The following is a 19,611-nucleotide window of genomic DNA, read 5'->3' on the forward strand; positions in this document are numbered from 1 at the left end:
ACGGTGGCAAAATCTAAGAGAAAAAAACTATTGTGTGTGCGCATTGCCCAGGATATGTAACCAATTATCACTGTCTATTTGCTAAACCATTGACATTGTCCTGTCTATTTGCTAAACCATTGACATTGTCTTGTCTAATCGTTAAATCATTAACACTGATCGCTATCTTTTGAAACCATTTGAAACTATTGTAATTGCCCAAGTTTCTGTCACGAACCTTTTGCTATATCTATGTGTGTAAAGAGGTGGTAGGCAGAGACTGGTTCGTTCCATTGTATGTGACTCGGCTCTCCGTGATACCACGACTTTAATATAAAGACTTCCTAGACTATGCTTCAGTTCTGCCGAAGGGTCGTGAAGGCTCGAAACGTTAACTGATTTCTTCTCCACCGATGCTGCCAGACCTGCTGAGTTTTTCCAGGTAATTCTGTTTTTGTTCCAGGTTCTGAGTGTTCACTCCGTTTTTCCGCGACAGATTCTGTGGTGACAAGTGGTCCTGGTGTTTTTATCTGAGACAGGCCTCAGCCCAGTCATTTGCCCCGAGTGTTGATGTGATGGTTCAAGCGAAGAGATGCCGGGTACTGGGAGCAGCAGGAACAATAAATAAAACCGAGGTGTCAGTAAATACTGATATAGTTTATTTGTATCTAGTTCCATTTTTATAAATTCTGCTGAATGTGGCCCTCGCCCATTGTCAGGATATTGGATCAGAGCCACCATGGAAAATGAATTTGACACCGGTGAGATAGACAATGTCAACCGGATCCTCAGTATCTCTGTAACCTCCTCCAGCCTCACAACTCTTCCTGTAAATAAAAGGTGTTGTTCTTGGATTACACCCTGAAATAGACAATGTAATTATATTTTATTTTAACCTTTATTCTTCGAGTAACGTATCTCCGGCCCCCTCCCACAACTCTTTCTCCGGTACATCGATGATTACTTCGGTGCTGCTTCATGCTCTCGTCGGGACCTGGAAAAATTTATTAATTTTGCTTCCAATCTCCACCCCTCCATCATTTTCACATGGTCCATCTCTGACACTTCCCTTCCCTTCCTTGACCTCTCTGTCTCAATTTCTGGTGATAGACTGTCCACCAATATCCATTACAAGCCTACCGACTCCCACAGCTACCTCGACTACAGCTCCTCACACACCGCTTCCTGTAAGGACTCCATTCCATTCTCTCAGTTCCTTCGCCTCCGTCGCATCTGTTCTGATGACGTTACCTTCAAAAACCGCCCTCACGCCTTCTCCTCCCTCCCAGAAACATGATAGGGTCCCCCTTGTCCTCACTTATCACCCCACCAGCCTTCGCATTCAAAGGATCATCCTCTGCCATTTCCGCCAACTCCAGCATGATGCCACCACCAAACACATCTTCCCTTCACCCCCCCTGACGGCATTCTGTAGGGATCGTTCCCTCCGGGACACCCTGGTCCACTCCTCCATCACCCGCTACACCTCAATCCCCACCTACGGCACCTCCCCATGCCCACGCAGAAGATGCAACACCTGCCCCTTCACTTCCTCTCTCCTCACCGTCCAAGGGCCCAAACACTCCTTTCAAGTGAAGCAGCATTTCACTTGCATTTCCCCTAACTTAGTCTGCTGCATTTGTTGCTCCCAATGCGGTCTCCTCTACATTGGAGACACCAAACGCAAACTGGGCGACCGCTTTGCAGAACACCTGCGGTCTGTCCGCAAGAAAGATCCAAACCTCCCTGTCGCTTGCCATTTTAACACTCCACCCTGTTCTCTTGCCCACATGTCTGTCCTTGGCTTGCTGCTGCATTGTTCCAGTGAAGCCCAACGCAAACTGGAGGAACAGCACCTCATCTTCCGACTAGGCACTTTACAGCCTTCCGGGCTGAATATTGAATTCAACAACTTTAGATCTTAAACTCCCCCTCCCCCCATCCCCACCCCGTTTCTCCCCCCTCCCTTTTTTTTCAATAATTTATATAGATTCTTCTTTTCCCAACTATTTCCATTATTTTTAAATCTAAAGCTAAAACTTTTTTAGTCTTTCCACCCCATCCCCACTAGAGCTGTACCTTGAGTATCCTGTCTTCCATTCTTAATTAGCACTTTTCTCAGACAATATCACCACCTTCAACACCGCTTTGATCCTTTTGTCTGTGACATCTTTTGATTATCTGCTCCTATCACTGCTTGCTTATCTCCACAATCACCACACCCTCAACTTCTCTCTCCCCCCGCCCCCCCCACCTTAGACCAGCTTATATTTCACTTTTCTCCTAACTATACTCAGTTCTGCCGAAGGGTCATGAAGACCCGAAACATTAACTGATTTCTTCTCCACCGATGCTGCCAGACCTGCTGAGTTTTTCCAGGTAATTCTGTTTTTGTTTTTATCTCTCTTCAGGTTGTTCTCAAGGTTGTGCAAGATGAAACTAAACAGTGATTAATATGTACTTCTTCCCATTTAGTTACTGTATTCATTGCTCACGATGCGATCTGCTCTACGTTGGGAAGACCAAACACAGATTGGGTGACCACTTTGTGGAACAACCTCCGTTCAGTCTGTCAGCTTGAACCTGAGCTTCCGGTCACTTGTCATTTTAATTCTCCGCCCCACTCCCACTCTGACCTCTCTGTCCTCGGCCTCCTGCAATGTTTCAATGAAGCTCAATGGGAGCTCGAGGAACAGCAACTCATCTTTCAATTCGGCACTTTACAACCTTCCGGACTCAACATCGAGTTCAGCAATTTCTGCATCAACAGCGAGTTGTCAGGATCTGGAACATTCTACCTGGAAAGGTGCTGGAACCTGACTCTATCAGGAATTTTAAAAGGGAGTTGACAGGGATTTATGATTGAGGAACTTACAGGGTTACAAACAGAAAATGGGCGTGTGGGACTAAACACAGCTGCTCTTTCAAAGAGACAGCACAAGCACAAAGGGTTGAATGGCCTCCTTCTGTGCTCTCAGTTTCAATGATTCTAGGAGTTGGCCATTTAGCCCCTCGAGTCTGTCCCACCATGCAATCAGATCACGGCTGATCTGTGACCCTTTGTCTCCTGTCCCTTGATTTATACCTTCTGTTAGGAAGGATCTATCAATGCCAGATTGAAACTGAACATTGATCAAGCATGAACTGCTAATTCAGGAAGAGAATTTCCAAACTTCTCCCAACTTTACCTGAAGAAGATTTTCCTAATCTCACTCCTGAAAGGTCTGGCTCTAAGTTTTAGACTATGTTCCTCAGTCCTGGATTCCCCAACCAATGGAAATTGTTCCCCTCTATTTACCACACCATGTCCAATTTATATCATGAAAACTTCGAGAAAATCCTCCTCAATCTTCTAAATTCCAGGGAATACAAACCTCACCGTGAGATGATGAATATTAGCAGAATGAATAGGGTACTCAATGGTACAGTCCTAAAGGGTATGTAGGGACTGGGGGACCTGGGGGTTGATGTGCATACACATTTGAAGGCGAAAGGACATATTGAGAGAGCAGTTCGCAAAATATATGAGATCGTGGGCTTCATAAGCAGACTTAATGTGTATAAACGCAGGGAAAATAAGCTGACCCGTCATAAAGCTCTGGTTAGATCACGACAGGAGTATTGCATCCAGTTCTAGTCTCCACACTTTAGGAAAGGGGTGAGGGTCCTTGAGAGGATGCGGAGGAGATTTACCAGAATGGTTCCAGGAAAAAGGGAATTCAGTTACAAAGTGAGATTGGAGAAGCTGAAATTGTTCTTCTTGGAGTTACAGAGTTGAGGGGAGATTGGATAGAGGTGAACAAGATTGTGACAGGTTAAGATAAGGTGGACAAAGAAAATGTTGTTTCCATTTGGTGATGGTACAAGGATTAGGGGGACACATATTGAAGGTTATGGGCAATAGATACAGGGCAAATGCAGGGAGGAACATTTTACACAACAAGTGGTATTAACCCAGAACTCACTGCCTACAAGCAGGCTGGAGGCAGACATGATCAATGCTTTAAAATTAAATTGGACCAGCATTTAAGAGAAATAAACATGCAGGGGGTTGAAGACACAGCGGGGCAATGAGACAGACTGGACAGCTCTACAGAGAGCTGGCATGGACTCAATGGGCTGAATGGCCTCTTTCTGTGCTGTAATTACACTGATGCATTTGTTTGACCACTCCTCATAATTTAACCCTTGGAGTCCAGTTGTTATTCAGGTACATCTGCACTGCTCTCCCACTAAGGCCAATATGGTCTATCCTTCCTAAAGTGTGATGCCCGGAACTGAACACAGTATTCCTGTCCTGATGAAAGCTCATGTTGACTCGAAACATTAACTCTGTTTCTCTCCGCAGATGCTGCCAGGCCTGCTGAGTACTTCCAGCATTTTTTATTTTTATTACAGTGGTTCAGGTGCAGTCTAACCAGGATTTTGAAAATGTTGGTGCTTTTCCCACAAACAGAACAGACAAACCTTTTTCCTTCCACAATCAAAGTCCGATGATATTCAGGACCTGATGACTCGAGTGACTCTGTTAGATCTTGATGTGATGTTTGGTTTGAGTTTCTCATCTGCAAATCCGTCCCATTGAAAATCCTGTACAAAGGAGATTATAAAAAAATCCATCCCTGTCAGTCCAGGATAGAAATTAAGAGACAAACATTTCTCTGGGTTGGAGTTTGCTGTGTGTAAATCCTCCCCTTCTAACCCCCTGGAAAAGGAGTTTCCAAACACTGGGTGTAAACTGGGCTCCGGGAGTTTGTAATCCGGGTTTGGAGTCCTACACCGGGTGTTTGTGAATTCTCCCAGTCCACCCTCCGGCTCCATTCCTCTCCTGCACTCGCCCCTTTCTCACCCGCTGGACTTTCACCCGACTGCCTTGATCCCGATTCCCACCCGCGCTGCGCATGCTCCATTTCAAGTCCGGCCACGCCCCTCATTCACTCCGATTGGCCGGAGGAACTGCCGCTCCCGCTGGTCCTCCAGGCCCGCCCCCTGTCCCTATTGGTCCGGAGCTGCCGTCAATCATTGTGAGCTGAAGCATGTGTAGCGCGTGAAATCAGGCGTGAGGAGAGCTGGAGCGAGCGGATTTAAAATGCGGGATTTACAAAGACCGAGCGCGGACTGTGAGCTGGAAAAAAGACCCGTGAGCATAGATAGGGCTGGCGGGTGAGTTGGGAGGATTTATGAATTCACGGTCTCTGTCCTAAACCCTCAATAAGGAACCATCCTTCTAACCACAGATTAGGCCATTTCTCCAGAAGTAGGCCCGAGTTAACGGCCGCCAACTTTATAGGGGGCCAGGAGCAGCAGAGCGCATGTGCGGTCACCATCTTTATAGGGTGCAACGAGCAGCAGTGCGTGTGTGCGGCCACCATCTTTATAGGGGGCAAGGAGCAGCAGAGCGCATGTGCGGGTACCATCTTTCTAGGGGGCAAGGTGCTGCAGAGCGCATGTATGGTTACCATCTTTATAGGGGGCAAGAAGCAACAGAGCGCATTTGCGGTCACCATCTTTGTAAGTGGCAATGTCCAACAGGGAGCATGCGTGGGTGCAATCTTTACAGGGGTTGAAGACCTGGATGAATGACCCGCAGGAGGGACAATAAATCAGAGATAGAGTTTGGTGTGAAATCAATGGGTTGTTGTAAAACAGGAGATTAGGGTAACAGTCAGAAACAACAACAACTTCTATTAACATCATACATCATCCCAGTGAGCTTCACAGGAAATCATAAAATAAAGTATAACATTCAGACACACAAGGTGACCAAAATACTTAAATAGTCGCTTGTTTGTACAGAATTTGATTATTAACGAAAAAAGAGACAAGCTGTCAAAGCTTTTCCTGTTGCACTCACCAGGACAGACACAAGAATCCCAAATTTCAAAGGGAACCACAATTTATACTGCACGAGAAAAGGGTGCTGATTGGTTGGCCTGTCGACTCTGATTGGTTGTTGCCATGGACAATACAACCAGGAGCTGTAATCCCCTCTGCTTTTGTTTAATTCCACAAAAGACCCCGTGCCTGGACTTGTTCCTTCTGCCTGCAGAGGACAGGTCCCTGTGGATGAACATACGTAGCTTCTAGCAAGTGTAAGTGAGCCACATTACAAGCCTGACTGATAATTTTTGAAATTTGGTATTCTTCCCTCTATCCTGATGAGTACAAGATAAAATGTTTTGACAGAATGTCTTTTTTTATTAATACTCAGTTGTCTTAAAGGGGGAAAGTGTCTTAGACAGAGGGAGAGAATCTCAGAGCTTGGGGTCGAGGGAACTGAAGGCACAGACACTAATGGTGGAGCAATTAAAACAGGGAATGCTAGAATTAGAGCAGTGCAGATATCATAGAGGGTTGTGGGTCTGCAGGAGCCACAGAGAGGAGGCCATTGGGGATTTGAAAACAAGGATGAGATTTTTAAAATCGAGTTGCTCCTTAAACAGGAGCCAAGGAAGGTCAGGGAACGGGCCTAGCTGTGAGTGAAGACACAGACAGCAAAAATGTGGATGTCTTCAAGGTTACGGAGGGTAGAATGTGGGAGACCAGCCAGGAGTGTGTTGGAATGGTCCAGTCTGGAGGTAAAAATGGCCGTGATAAGGGTTTCAGCAGCAGATGAGACACTCCTGAGACAGGGGTGAGGTCGGGTGATATTACGGAGGTGGAAACAGGCGATCTTAGTGATGGCACAGACATGAGGTCAGCAGCTCATCCCGAGATCAAGTGTAACACCGAGGTTGTGAACAGACTGATTTAATCTCAGACTGTTCACAGGGAGACGGATGGAGTTGGTATCTGGGAAATGGAGATTGAAGCAGGGACTGAAAACAGTGTCTTCGGTCTTCTCAGTGTTTAATTGGAGTTAATTAGTCATCAGGAAGAGAAGCAGGAACCAGAATGGGCCATGTGACTGATCCCAGGTTTAACTCAGTTAGAGAGGGAGAGAAGGAAGGAAGGAAACTCTGGGACATTGGGACAAACCACCTTCATAATCGCTCATTAAATCTCCACAAAGTAAGTTTTGGACACAAGGTTAACATCTGCTATTCTGTATGATCAGTCAGGGGGTTTCAGATTAATGTTTTGTCATGAGTAACGACTGAACTGAATGATCAGACATATTGTCAACTCCAGTTGGAGAAATTTGTTAAAAAGATACAGAAATAATTGTCCAAAACTCTGTTTGGATTTCAGCACAGGGAGGAGGGAGAGTGTGTGGGACGGGGATTTTCAGCTTTGGGAGAACAAGAGAGGGAAAAATGTTCCATAGAAACTAGAATTGTCTGTTCTGAATTTCTATCCTGTTCTTACAGTGATGGCTTTTGTAAACTCCTTTCACAGAGAATTAGAAGCGGAGGATTTTCAGGCAGGAAACTCAAACCAAACTTCACATCAAGATCTTACAGAGTCACTCGATTCATCAGGACCTGAATATTATCATCTTTGAATGTGGACGGAGAAACGTTTGTCTGTTCTGTCTGCAGGGAAAGATTTCAAACATCAGTGTGACTGCAAAAGCACCGAGACACACACACACCCGAGTGAGAGTGTTCCAGTGAACTGACTGTGGAAAGAGCTTTAACCAGTTACACAGCCTGAAATAACATCACACCATTCACAGTGGGGAGAAACTGTACACGTGTTCTCTGTGTGGACGAGGCTTCAACTGATCATCAAAGTTAGAGAGACACAGGGACACCTGGACCATGGAGAAACCGTGGAAATGTAAGGACTGTGGGAAAGGATTCAATTGTCCATCCAAACTGGAAACCCATCGACGCAGTCACACTGGGGAGCAGCCGTTCACCTGCTCTGAGTGTGGGAAGGGATTCACTCAGTTATCCAACCTGCTGACACACCAACGAATTCACACAGGGGAGAAACCATTCACCTGCTCCGAGTGTGGGAAGGGATTCACTCGGTCATCAAGCCTGCTGACTCACCAGCTAGTTCACACTGGAGAGAGACCATTCAACTGCACGGTATGTGGGAAAGGATTCCCTGGGTCCTCTAACCTGCTGAAGCACCAGCGAATTCACACTGAGGACAGGCCATTCAGTTGTACTTCCTGTGGAAAGAGATTCAAGAATTCATCGAACCTCAAAGTACACCAGCGAATTCACACTGGAGAGAGGCCATTCAGTTGTACTTCCTGTGGAAAGAGATTCAAGAATTCATCGAACCTCAAAGTACACCAGCGAATTCACACTGCAGAGAGGCCTTTCACCTGCTACGAGTGTGGGAAGGGATTCACTCAGTCATCCAACCTACTGACACACCAGCGAGTTCACACTGGAGATAGGCCATTCACCTGCTCTGAGTGTGGGAAGAAATTCACTCTGTTATCCAACCTGCTGAGACACCAGCGAGTTCACACTGCAGAGAGACCATTCACCTGCTCCCAGTGTGGGAAGGGATTCACTCAGTCATCCACCCTGCTGAAACACCAGCGAATTCACACAAGGAGAGGCCATTCCGCTGCACTTCTCTGTGTAAAGAGATTCAGCCTTCATTCCACCTCAGTGTACACCAGCGAATTCACATTGGAGAGAGAGCATTCACCTGCTCCGAGTGTGGAAAGGGGTTCACTCATTTATCCAACCTATTGAGGCACTAGCGAGCTCACACTGGAGAGATGCTGTTCACCTTCTCTGAATGGAGGAAGGGATTCACTTAGTCATCCCACCTGCTCAGACACCAGTGAGTTCTCAAGTGACAGCAGGGATTGGATTCTGCTGTTATTGCTGCTGTTAATCACATCCAGAACTGAACCATGTTCATTCTGACAGTTGTGGTTTGTTTCTATTGCTGTTCATAATCCCTGTAACTGGGCTGAAGTGTCCTAGAATTGCTGTGTTTTTGAGCAGGAGTTTAACATTTACAATCTATCAGTCCTTTGACACCACTACTATATAAGGAGGATTGGAAGATTGTGACCAGAGCCTCCACAAGTTCCATGTGAAGGATGCTGTCTCTGACAGTGCAGCAGTCCCTCAGTGTCACCCTGGAGTGTCAGCCTAGATAATGTGCTCAGGTTTATTAATATTTCCTCTTGTTATTGATGTGGATCATTAAGAAACAATGGACTCTTATGATGTCATCCAGTCCCAGTGCGATGATGTCATCCAGTCCCAGTGCGATGATGTCAGAAAGACTATTAAATACCAGCGGAGCCTTAGTGGTGAAAACAGTTTTGTTCAAGATGACAGCAACTCCATTACTGATAGATCAGCAAATGGAATTAATGGGAAAGAAAGTGAGGCAGCTGATGAACATCAGGAATAGTGTTGTAAATTATGAGGATGAGAAACATGTACAGTATACATGTCCCATCTCCCGACACTCTGCCCCCATCTCCCGACACTCTGCGCCCATCTCCCGACACTCTGCGCCCATCTCCCGACACTCTGCGCCCATCTCCCGACACTCTGCGCCCATCTCCCGACACACTGCCCCCATCTCCCGACACTCTGCCCCCATCTCCCGACACTCTGCCCCCATCTCCCGACACTCTGCCTCCATCTCCCGACACTCTCTCTCCGTCTCCCGACACTCTGCCCCATCTCCCAATACTCTGCCCCCATCTCCCGACACTCTGCCCCATCTCCTGACACTCTGCCCCATCTCCCGACACTCTGACTCCATCTCCCGACACACTGCCCCCGTTCTGACATCCCGTGGACCAGCTCACCCTCTCACTGGGTTCATGCTGAATGTCAATCCAGGCTGGGAGCCATTGGGTGGATGTGCAATGGGTGGGTGAGTGGGTGAAGGAATGTTCAGTTCACAGGGAGGGGGATGGGGGAGGGGGGTTGGTGCTGGTGGTGGGAAGTGTTCGTTCTGAAGGAGTCCCACCTGAAACAGTGACCACTAACTTACCACTTTCCAATGGTGATTGACCTGCTGTGTATTTCCCCAGGTTTGTTCTGTTCAGTTTTTCAGTATGTATATATTTTTGTTTTTGCTAAAACATGTTCTTGTTTTGACACTGAAATCCAGAGGATTTTAACTCTGTTAATGTCAATCTCCATCGAGTACACAGGAGGACTCAACTGGTCCAAACTTCTTATGGTATCAGTAAACCAAGATCCTTCAAGATGTTTATTTGGGGAATTGTTTTTCTCTGAGACCCGGGACAGTCAAACTATGACCCAAAGTTCAGATTTGGGCCTTGAGCCTGGGCTATGGGGCCCACATACATGGAGCACCATTACCGGATGTCCTTCATCCCCAGTTTTAATCACTCCACCACTGGTGGCCGGGCCTCCAGCTGCCTGGACCCTGAGCTCTGGAATTTCCACCCTAAACCTCTCCACCTTTCTCAGTCACTTTCCCCCTTACAGACACTCGTTCGAACCGACTTCTTTGAACAAGCATTTGGTCATCTGACCTAATATGTCATTATGCCCCTGTGAAACTTCTTTGGACAATGTATTACATTAGAAGCTCGATATAAATAAAAGTTGTTGCATTTGTTATTGTAATTCAGTCAGACCTGATCACTTATTGAGTCTGTATGAATGTAACTCAGACACAACTTGTGTCAAAGTTCAGTGAGATCTGATCACTCACTGAGTGAGAGAGTCTGCATCAATGTAACTCAGGTAGACACAGCTTGTGTCAATGTTCAGAGAGATCTGATCATTCACTGAGTGAGTCTGTATCAATGTAACTCAGACAGACACAGCTTGTGTCAAAGTTCAGTGAGATCTGATCATTCACTGAGTGAGAGTCTGTATCAATGTAACTCAGATAAACACAACTTGTGTCAAAGTTCAGTGAGATCTGATCACTCACTGAGTGAGAGAGTCTGCATCAATGTAACTCAGATAGACACAGCTTGTGTCAATGTTCAGAGAGATCTGATCATTCACTGAGTGAGAGAGCCTGTATCAATGTAACTCAGATGGACACAGCTTGTTGGAATAGACCTGGGGAGAAGGAAGCTCTAAATTAATCACTGGATTTTCTGTTCTCCACAGTTGGGAAAAAGGTGATTCTTTCCAAACATCCAAATGATGAATCTAGTCATTAAAGATGATTTGTTGTTTTGAGCTGAATTATTTGGTAGAATTAGAGTGAAGGAGTGGGATTGACCCACAGGCTGAGTCACCACTTTAAGGACAGGAAGAGAGAGAATCTGGAGAGGGGAAAAGAATTAGTGAATTAGTAGGTGACTGGGCACTGAATCTGGAACAATGAGCAGAGAGGGGGAGGAGTGTGTGGGACAGGGATTTATAGATTTGGGGGAATGAAAGGAGAAAGAATATTCCATAGAAACTAGAATTGTCTGTTCTGAATTTCTATCCTGTACTGACAGTGATGACTTTTGTAAACTGTGTTTACAGGGGATTAGAGGGAGAAGATTTTCAGATGAGAAATCAAACCAAAAATCTCAATAAGAACTTACAGAAACACTGAATTCATAAATGATCAGCCTCTGATTATGGAAGGAGAATTGTTTGTCTGTTCTGTCTGTGGGGAAATATTTAAATCATCAGTGTGACTGGAAAATCAGCGGGACACACACACACACACACACACACGAGTTGGAATCGCATCTCTGGGTCAAACCTGACATCACGTGTGCAAAAAGTCTGGTTTAGATTCAGACAGTTGTGAGGAAGAGGAATGGAGTTGGTAGCTCGGGAATGAAAACAATGGCTTCAGTCTTCCCAATACTTAATTGGAGGAAATTTCTGCACATTCACCACTGGATATCAGACAAACAGTCTGATAATTTAACAAAAGTGGAGAAGTGGAGAGAGGTGGTGGTGAGGTAGAGCTGGGCACTTTCAGTGTACATGTGATAACTGACACTGTGTTTTCAGATGATGTCGTTTTGGGGAACATGTTGATGAGAAATAAGAGGAGGCCGAGGCTGGATCCTCTGGGGGACACCAGAGGTAACTGTGGGAGTGGGAAGGGAAGACATTCCAAGTAATTCTCTGGCTATGATTAGATAGAGAAGAATGGAACCAGGAGAGAACAGCCCCAACCAGCTGGACGACAGTGGAGAGGTGTTGGAGCAGAATGGTGTGGTCAACATTGTCAAAGGCTGCAGATAGGTTGAAGCTTGAGTAAATCAGTCTAAATTTGAGAGATCTACATATACAGTTTTAAAAAAAGCATTTTTTCAGGATTATGAAAAGTTTTATGAGCCATAAAATGTTTGTAGAGGAGAAAACACCTTTCTGGCTGTTTATCACATCAGTAGATTCTGTTGTCGATAACTGAAACCCTATTGTAGTGACTAATAAATCTGCTTGTGTGTGTAATTAGCAGTCATTTATATGAAATATCCTGTACACGCAGAAATGGAATTTCAAGATTTTATTTAGTGAAGAATTATAGAGAGTTATAAAGAGAATTAAGAGTTAATTATACATGAGTCTAATTTACAATGTAGACTTTACATTATATTAAATTTCCATTGAGCTTAGATCAAGTATTTAGCTGCTTGAAGTGCTGTCTGCACAATAATGATTGTCCAAACTGTCTGTCTGAAGCCTCCTTCCCCCCGCCCCGCTCAACATCTCCTGTAACCCCCAGATTTTCACTCTAAGGTCACACCAAGTCTGAGTCATTAAAATGAGGCCTCACTGGGAAAGGTTTGGGAAATGCTGTATTAATAGACTCAGCACTTTGTGTTTAACACAAAGCTGTTTTATTTGAATTTTATCCACAACATTAACCCTTATATCTATCTGGAGTTTATTAACATCAGCAGAAACATACAGTAACGAACATAGTTCAGTCCTGGATGTGATTAACAGCAAAATCCACTTACTGTCGTTACTCATGAATTCGCTGGTGCATCAGCAGGTTGGGTGCCTGAGTGAATTTCTTTCCACGCTCGAAGCAGGTGAACGGTCTCCCCCTCAGTGTGAACTCGCTGGTGTCTGTGCAGTGTGGATGACTGAATGAATCCCTTCCCACACTTGGAACAGGTGAATGGTCTCTCCCCAGTGTGAACTCGCTGGTGTCTGCGCAGTGTGGCTGACAGACTGAATTTGTTCCCACAGATGGAGCAGGTGAATGGTCTCTCCCCAGTGTGAACTTGCTGGTGTCTCTGTAGTGTGGATAACTGAGTGAATCTCTTCCCACACTCAGAGCAGGTGAATGGCCTCACCTTAGTGTGAACTCGCTGGTGTGTTAGCAGTGTGGTTGACTGAGTGAATCCCTTTCCACACTTGGAACAGGTGAATGGTCTCTCCAGTGTGAGTGCGCTTGTGTATAGTGAGTTGATAAGATTGCCTGAACCCAGCCCCACAGTGAGAGCACCTAAACGGTCTCTCATCAGTGTGAACACGTTGATCCGACATCAGTTCCTGGGAACTTTTATAGCACTCCCCACAGTCTGGGCATTTAAAAGATCTCTCGTCAGTGTGAACTCGCTGATGTGTCATTAGGTTCGCTAAATTAATGAATCCCTTCCCACACTTTGAGCAGGTGAATGGTCTCTCCGCAGTGTGAACTCGCTTGTGTGTCAACAGGGCAGATAACTGAGTGAATCCCTTCCTGCACATGGGGCAAGTGAATGGTCTCTCCCCAGAGTGAGTGCGTCGATGAGTTTCCAGATCTGATGGGGATTTGAATTGTTTCCCACAGTCCTCACATTTCCAAGGTTTCTCCCGGTTGTGACTGCGCTTGTGTCTCGACAGGCCAGATGATCGGCTGAAGCCTCGTCCACACACAGAACACGTGTATGGTTTCTCCCCACTGTGAACGGTGCTTTTTCCTTCCATGTTCAAAATCCGATGATATTCAGGTTACAATAAATTGGGCGACTCCGTCAGATCCTGATGTGATGTTTGGTTTGAGTTTCCTGACTGTAAATCCTTCCCTTCTAATACCCTGTGAAATTGATTTAAAACAGAAAAAAGGGAGTGAGAGAGAACCCACAAAAACACAAAGGCAGGTTGTGAAATTGAGCTGAATGAATCTGGGAATTTGTGGGGCCAGCACTAGGAAAAAGTGACCATGAAAACTGCTGGATTGTCATAAAAACCCAACTGGTTCACTAATGTCCCTCAGGGAAGGAAACCTGCCACCCAGTTTGGGCCTATAGATGACTGTGCCCTCCACAGGGCACAGGGGTTGGCGTTGGGGGTGGGAGGGAGAGGAGAGAGAGACAGAGATGAGTGAGACAGCATGAAAAGGAGAGGGGTAATTCAAAAAGTGTTGGAAAATCTCTGCTGGTCTGGCAGTATCTGTTGAGAGAAAAACAGAGTTAACGTTTCGAATCCGTATGACACTTTTTTAGATTTGGTGAAGGAGAGGGGATTTACATTTCTACAACTTGACCAGACCTTTCATAGAATGTCCCAAACCCTTAAACTCCACCACCTACAAGGACCAGGGTAGCAGGTGTATGTGAACATCATCACCTCCAAGTTGACTTGTCTGACATTCAGTACTGGATGAACAACATTTCCTGCATTTAAACACTGGGAAGAGTGAAGCCATTATCTTCTGTCCCCGCTACAAACTCCACTCTAGATCCACTGGCTCCCTGCAACTGTCTGAGGCCGAGCCAATCTGTTGAAAAATCAGTGTCATATTTGACCCTGACATGAGCTTCCAAGCACATATCCACATCATCACCAAGACCGCCTATTTCCACCTCAGTAACATCGCCCGACTCCAGCCCAGTCTCAGCTCATCTGCTGCTGAAACTCTCATCCATTCCTTTGTTCCATCTAGACTTAACTATCCTAACGCACTCCTGGCCGGCATCCCACATTCAGCCTCCCTGTAATCTTGAGGTCATCCAAAACTCTGCTACCCGTGTGCTTACTCACACCATGTCTTGTTCACCCATCACCCCTGTGCTCACTGACCACCAAAGACTCAGGGTTAAGAAACACCCAAATGTTAAATTCCTCTTCCATATTTTCAAATCCCTATCTATGGAATCTCCTCCAGTCTCACACCCCTCCGAGATATCTGCGCTCCTCTAATTCCAGCCTCCTGGGCATTCCTGATTTTAATTGTCCCACCTTCAGTGCCCCCGCCTTCAGCTGCCAAGGCCATAAGCTCTGGAATTTCCCCCAAAACCTCTCAATACCTTTTTCCTCCTTTAGGATACTCCTTAAAACCTTTTGATTAAACATTCACTCACCTGCGCTCATGTCTTGTTATGTGGCTCAGTGTCGAATGTTTCTTTATAACATTCCTATAAATCATTTTGGAGCTTCCTATTACACAAAATGTGCAATGTAAATACAAAGTGTTGTTGTTGATTTGGACATATGTCACTGCCCCTTCATCATCACTGGGTGAATAACCTGTAACTCCTTACTGAGCAGCATTGTGGGAACAGCTTCACCACACAGACTGCAGCAGCTCAAGAAGGTCAAACATCATCTTCTCCACAGGCAACTGGGGAATGGCAATATTTGCTGGTCTTGCTAGTGAAAGGACAGGGGAGGGACTAACTGATTTGCTCTTCCAGTGAGCCAGCATGGGCGCAATGGGCTGAATGGCCTCCATCTGTATTGTAATCATTCAGTGATTCAGTGACTGGTTGAGAAAGGACATACACTGGATGCCAGGGACCAACTTCTGTAACCAACACCCATCCTGTAACAAACCAGCTCTTAATTGGTCCATCTGTGTTTCTAGACTCGGTTCTGTGAGCAACACCTGCAATAAAATAATAGCAAAATACTGCAGCTGCTGGAAATCTGAAATAAAAAGAGAAAATGCTGGAAATTCTCAGCAGGTCAGGTAATATCTGTGGCGTTAACATTTCAGGGTGTGCAGAATGAATTAGGGGGAATAAAAATGGTGCAGAATTTGATGGTCAAAATAAGCTCAGAAGTGGAAGAGAAATGGACTGTAGCACAGGAAAAACAATTCCTGACTGTGAAAGATACTGTGGGAAGATAAAGCTGGGAAGACAGCAGCACATAGTCTGGGATGGACAGCAGTGGAAACTTCATTTAGACACGGTCAGCAGGAGTAACAGTAAAATACTAAACATAATTAAAATACACCCAGTATTAGAGACAGAGGAAGTTAGACAATGGCAGAGAGGTGATCAGGGACGGCAGAGGTGAAACAGAGCAATGGATGGACATGGATTCAGATCCACAGTAAAGGAGCCACAGAGATGAGAATAGAACTAAAAGCTCTAAATTGTAGATGAATGGTGAAAAATACTCAACTCTGAAACTATCTCACTGTTTTCAATCTGAAAATCTCCCAAAATCACAGGGTGTCCAGGGGAGACTGAGGGGGTCCAGGGGGAGATGTAGGAGGTCGGGGGGGAGTCTGATGGGGTCCAGGGAGAGACCGAGGGAGTCCGGGGGAGACTAAGGAGGTCCAGGGGGAGACTGAGGGGGTCCGGGAGGGACTGAGGGAGTCCAAGGGGAGAATAAGGGGGACCAGGGTGAGACTGAGGGTGTTCGAGGGGGAGACTGAGGGTGTCCAGGGGGTGATTGAGTGTGTCCAGGGGGAGACTGAGGGTGTCCAGGGGGGAGACAGAGCGGGTCCAGGGGGAGACTGAGGGTGTTCGAGGGGGAGAATGAGGGTGTCCAGGGGGAGACTGAGGGTGTTCGAGGGGGAGAATGAGGGTGTCCAGGGGGAGACTGAGGGGGTCCGGGGGGAGACTGACGGTGTTCAGGGGGGGACTGAGGGTGTCTGAAGGGGAGACCGAGGGTGTCCAGTGGGAGAATGAATGTGTCCAGGGGGAGACTGAGAGGGTCCAGGGGGAGACCGAGGTGGTCCAGGGGGAGAAGGAAGGGGTCCGGGGGGAGACTGACGGCGTCAAGGGGGAGATGAACGGGGATGGGGGGAGACAGATAGGGTCCAGGGAGAGACCGAGGGGGGTCCAGCGGGAGACGGAGGGTGTCCGGGGGGAGACTGAGGGTGTCCAGGGGGAGACCGCGGGTGTTCGAGGGGGAGAATGAGGTTGTCCGGGGGGTGACTGAGGGGGTCCACGGGGAGACTGAGAGTGTCCAGGTCGAGACCGAGGGGGTCCAGGGGGAGACTGATTGTGTCCAGGGGGAGACCGAGGGTGCCCAGGGGGCTACTGAGGGTGTCCAGTGGGGTGACCGAGGGGGTCCATGCGGAGACTGAGTGGGTCCGAGCGGAGACTGAGGAGTTCCGAGGGTGTCCAGGGGGAGACTGAGGTTGTTCGAGGGGGAGACTGATGGGGTCCAGGGAGAGACTGAGGGGGTCCAGGGGGTACCGGAGGGGGTCCAGGGGGAGACTGAGGTTGTTCGAGGGGGAGAATGAGGATTTCCGAGGGAGAGACTGAGGGGGTCAGTGGGGAGACCGAGGGAGTCCAGGGGGAGACTGAGGGTGTCCAGGGGGTGACTGTGAGCGACCAGGGGGAGAATGAGGGTGTCCACGGGGTGAACCAGGGGATCCGGGGGGAGACCGAGGGAGTCCGAGAGGAGACCGAGGTGGTCCAGAGGGTGACCGAGGGGGTCCGGGGGGAGACTGAGGGGGTCCGGGGGGAGACTGAGGGGGTCCGAGGGGAGGCCGAGGTGGTCCAGAGGGTGACCGAGGGGGTCCGGGGGGAGACCGAGGGTGTCCGTGGGGAGACCGAGGGGGTCCGGGGGAAGACCGAGGGAGTCCGAGAGGAGACCGAGGTGGTCCAGAGGGTGAACGAGGGGGTCCGGGGGGAGACTGAGGGGGTCCGGGGGGAGACTGAGGGGGTCCGAGGGGAGACCGAGGTGGTCCAGAGGGTGACCGAGGGGGTCCGGGGGGAGACCGAGGGTGTCCGTGGGGAGACCGAGGGGGTCCGTGGCGAGTCCGAGGCGGTCCGAGGGGGAGACTCAGTGGTTCCGAGGGGAGACTGAGGGGGAGCAGCGGGAGACTGAGGGGTCCAGGGGGAGACTGAGGGGTCCAGGGGGAGACTGAGGGGGCCAGGGGGAGAATGAGGGGGTCCAGGGGGAGTCCGAGTGTGTCCACGGGGAGAACCAGGGGATCCGGGGGGAGACCGAGCGTGTCCGGGGGGAGACCGAGGGGGTCCAGGGGGAGACCGAGGGAGTCCGAGGGGAGACCGAGGGGGTCCGTGGGGAGATCGAGGTGGTCCGAGGGGGAGACTCAGTGGATCCGAGGGGAGACTGAGGGTGTCCAGCGGGAGACTGAGGGGTTCCAGGGGGAGACTGAGGGTGTCCAGGGAGATACAGAGGGTGTCCGAGGGGAGACTGAGGGGGTCCAGTGTGATACAGAGGGGGTCGGGGGGAGACTGAGGGGGTCCGAGGGCAGACGGAGGGGGTCCTGGGGGAGACCGAAGGGGTCCGTGGGGTGACTCAGGGGATCCGAGGGGGGACTGAGGGGGTCCGGGGGGAGACTGAGGGTGTCCAGGGGAATACACAGGGTGTCTGGGAGGAGACTGAGGGTGTCCAGCGGGAGACTGAGAGTGTCCAGGGAAGACTGAGGGGGGTCCAGGGAGAGACTGAGGGTTTCCACGGGGAGAATGTGGGGGGTCCAGGAGGAGACTGAGGGGGTCCGGGGGGAAACTGAAGGGGTCCAATGGGAGACTGAGGCGGTCCAGTGGGAGACCGAGGTTGTCCAGGGGGAGACTGAGGGTGTCCGAGGGGAGACTGAGGGTGTCCGAGGGGAGACTGAGGGCGTCCGTCGGGAGAACGAGGGGGTCCAGGGGGGGCACTGAGTGGGTCTACGGGGAGTCTGAGGTTGTCCACGGGGAGAACCAGGGTATCCGGGGGGAGACCGAGGGGGTCCGGGGGGAGACCGAGGGGGTCCGGGGGGAGACCGAGGGATTCCGAGGGGAGACCGAGGGGGTCCGTGGGGAGATCGAGGTGGTCCGAGGGGGAGACTCAGTGGATCGGAGGGGAGGCTGAGGGGGACCAGCGGGAGAATGAGGGTGTTCGAGGGGGAGAATGAGGGGGTCCAGGGGGAGACTGAGGGGGTCCAGGGGGAGACTGATGGTGTCTGAGGGGAGATTGAGGGTTTCCAAGGGGAGACTGAGAGTGTCCAGGCTGCGACTGAGGGGGTCCAGGGGTAGAGTGAGGGGTCCATGTGGAGAGAGAGGGGGTCCAGGGGGAGACTGAGGCTGTTCGAGGGGGAGAATGAGGGTGTCCAGGGGGAGACTAAGGGGGACCAGGGGGTGACTGAAGGTGTCCAGGGGGAGAATGAGGGGGTCCAGGGGGAGTCCGACGGTGTCCATAGGAGAACCAGGGGATCCGGGGGGAGAACGAGGGGGTCCGGGGGGAGGCCGATGGGGTCCGGGTGGAGACCGAGGGGGTCCGGGGGGAGACCGAGGGAGTCCGTTGGGAGACCGAGGGTGTCCGAGGGGAGACCGAGGTGGTCCGGGGGAGACCGACGGAGTCCGGGGGGAGACCGAGGGTGTCCGTTGGGAGACCGAGGCGGTCCGTGGGGAGACCAAGGGGGTCCAGGGGGAGACCGAGGGTGTCCAGGGGGTGACCGAGGGGGTCCAGTGGGAGACTGAGGGTGTCCACGGGATACTGAGGGGGACCAGGGGGAGACGGAGAGGGTCCAGGGTGAGACTGAGGGGGTCCAGTGGAAGACTGAGGGTGTCCAGGGGAGACTGCGGGGGTCCGAGGAGAGACTGAGGGTGTCCAGGGGGAGACCGAAGTGGTCCAGGGGGAGAATGAGGTTGTCCAGGTGGATACCGAGGGTGTCCAGGTGGAGACT

The 19,611-nt window shown here is 49.4% G+C and overlaps 2 protein-coding genes across 2 annotated transcripts in view; both read left to right on the plus strand.

Annotated features, from left to right (window-relative positions):
• Positions 1-19,611, plus strand: part of LOC144698080 (uncharacterized) — a 642,405-nt gene that overhangs the window by 89,864 nt on the left and 532,930 nt on the right. The window lies entirely within an intron of this gene.
• The window catches only part of LOC144698075 (uncharacterized), a 73,817-nt gene that overhangs the window by 21,530 nt on the left and 32,676 nt on the right, over positions 1-19,611 (plus strand). Inside the window, exon 4 of the mRNA XM_078569999.1 lies at positions 7,852-8,289. Coding sequence (XP_078426125.1) covers positions 7,852-8,289 — 438 coding nt within the window. The remainder of the gene's footprint in view (positions 1-7,851; positions 8,290-19,611) is intronic.

Source organism: Cetorhinus maximus, chromosome 23 (genome assembly GCF_964194155.1).
Source record: "Cetorhinus maximus chromosome 23, sCetMax3.hap1.1, whole genome shotgun sequence".
NCBI classification, from domain to species: domain Eukaryota; kingdom Metazoa; phylum Chordata; class Chondrichthyes; order Lamniformes; family Cetorhinidae; genus Cetorhinus; species Cetorhinus maximus.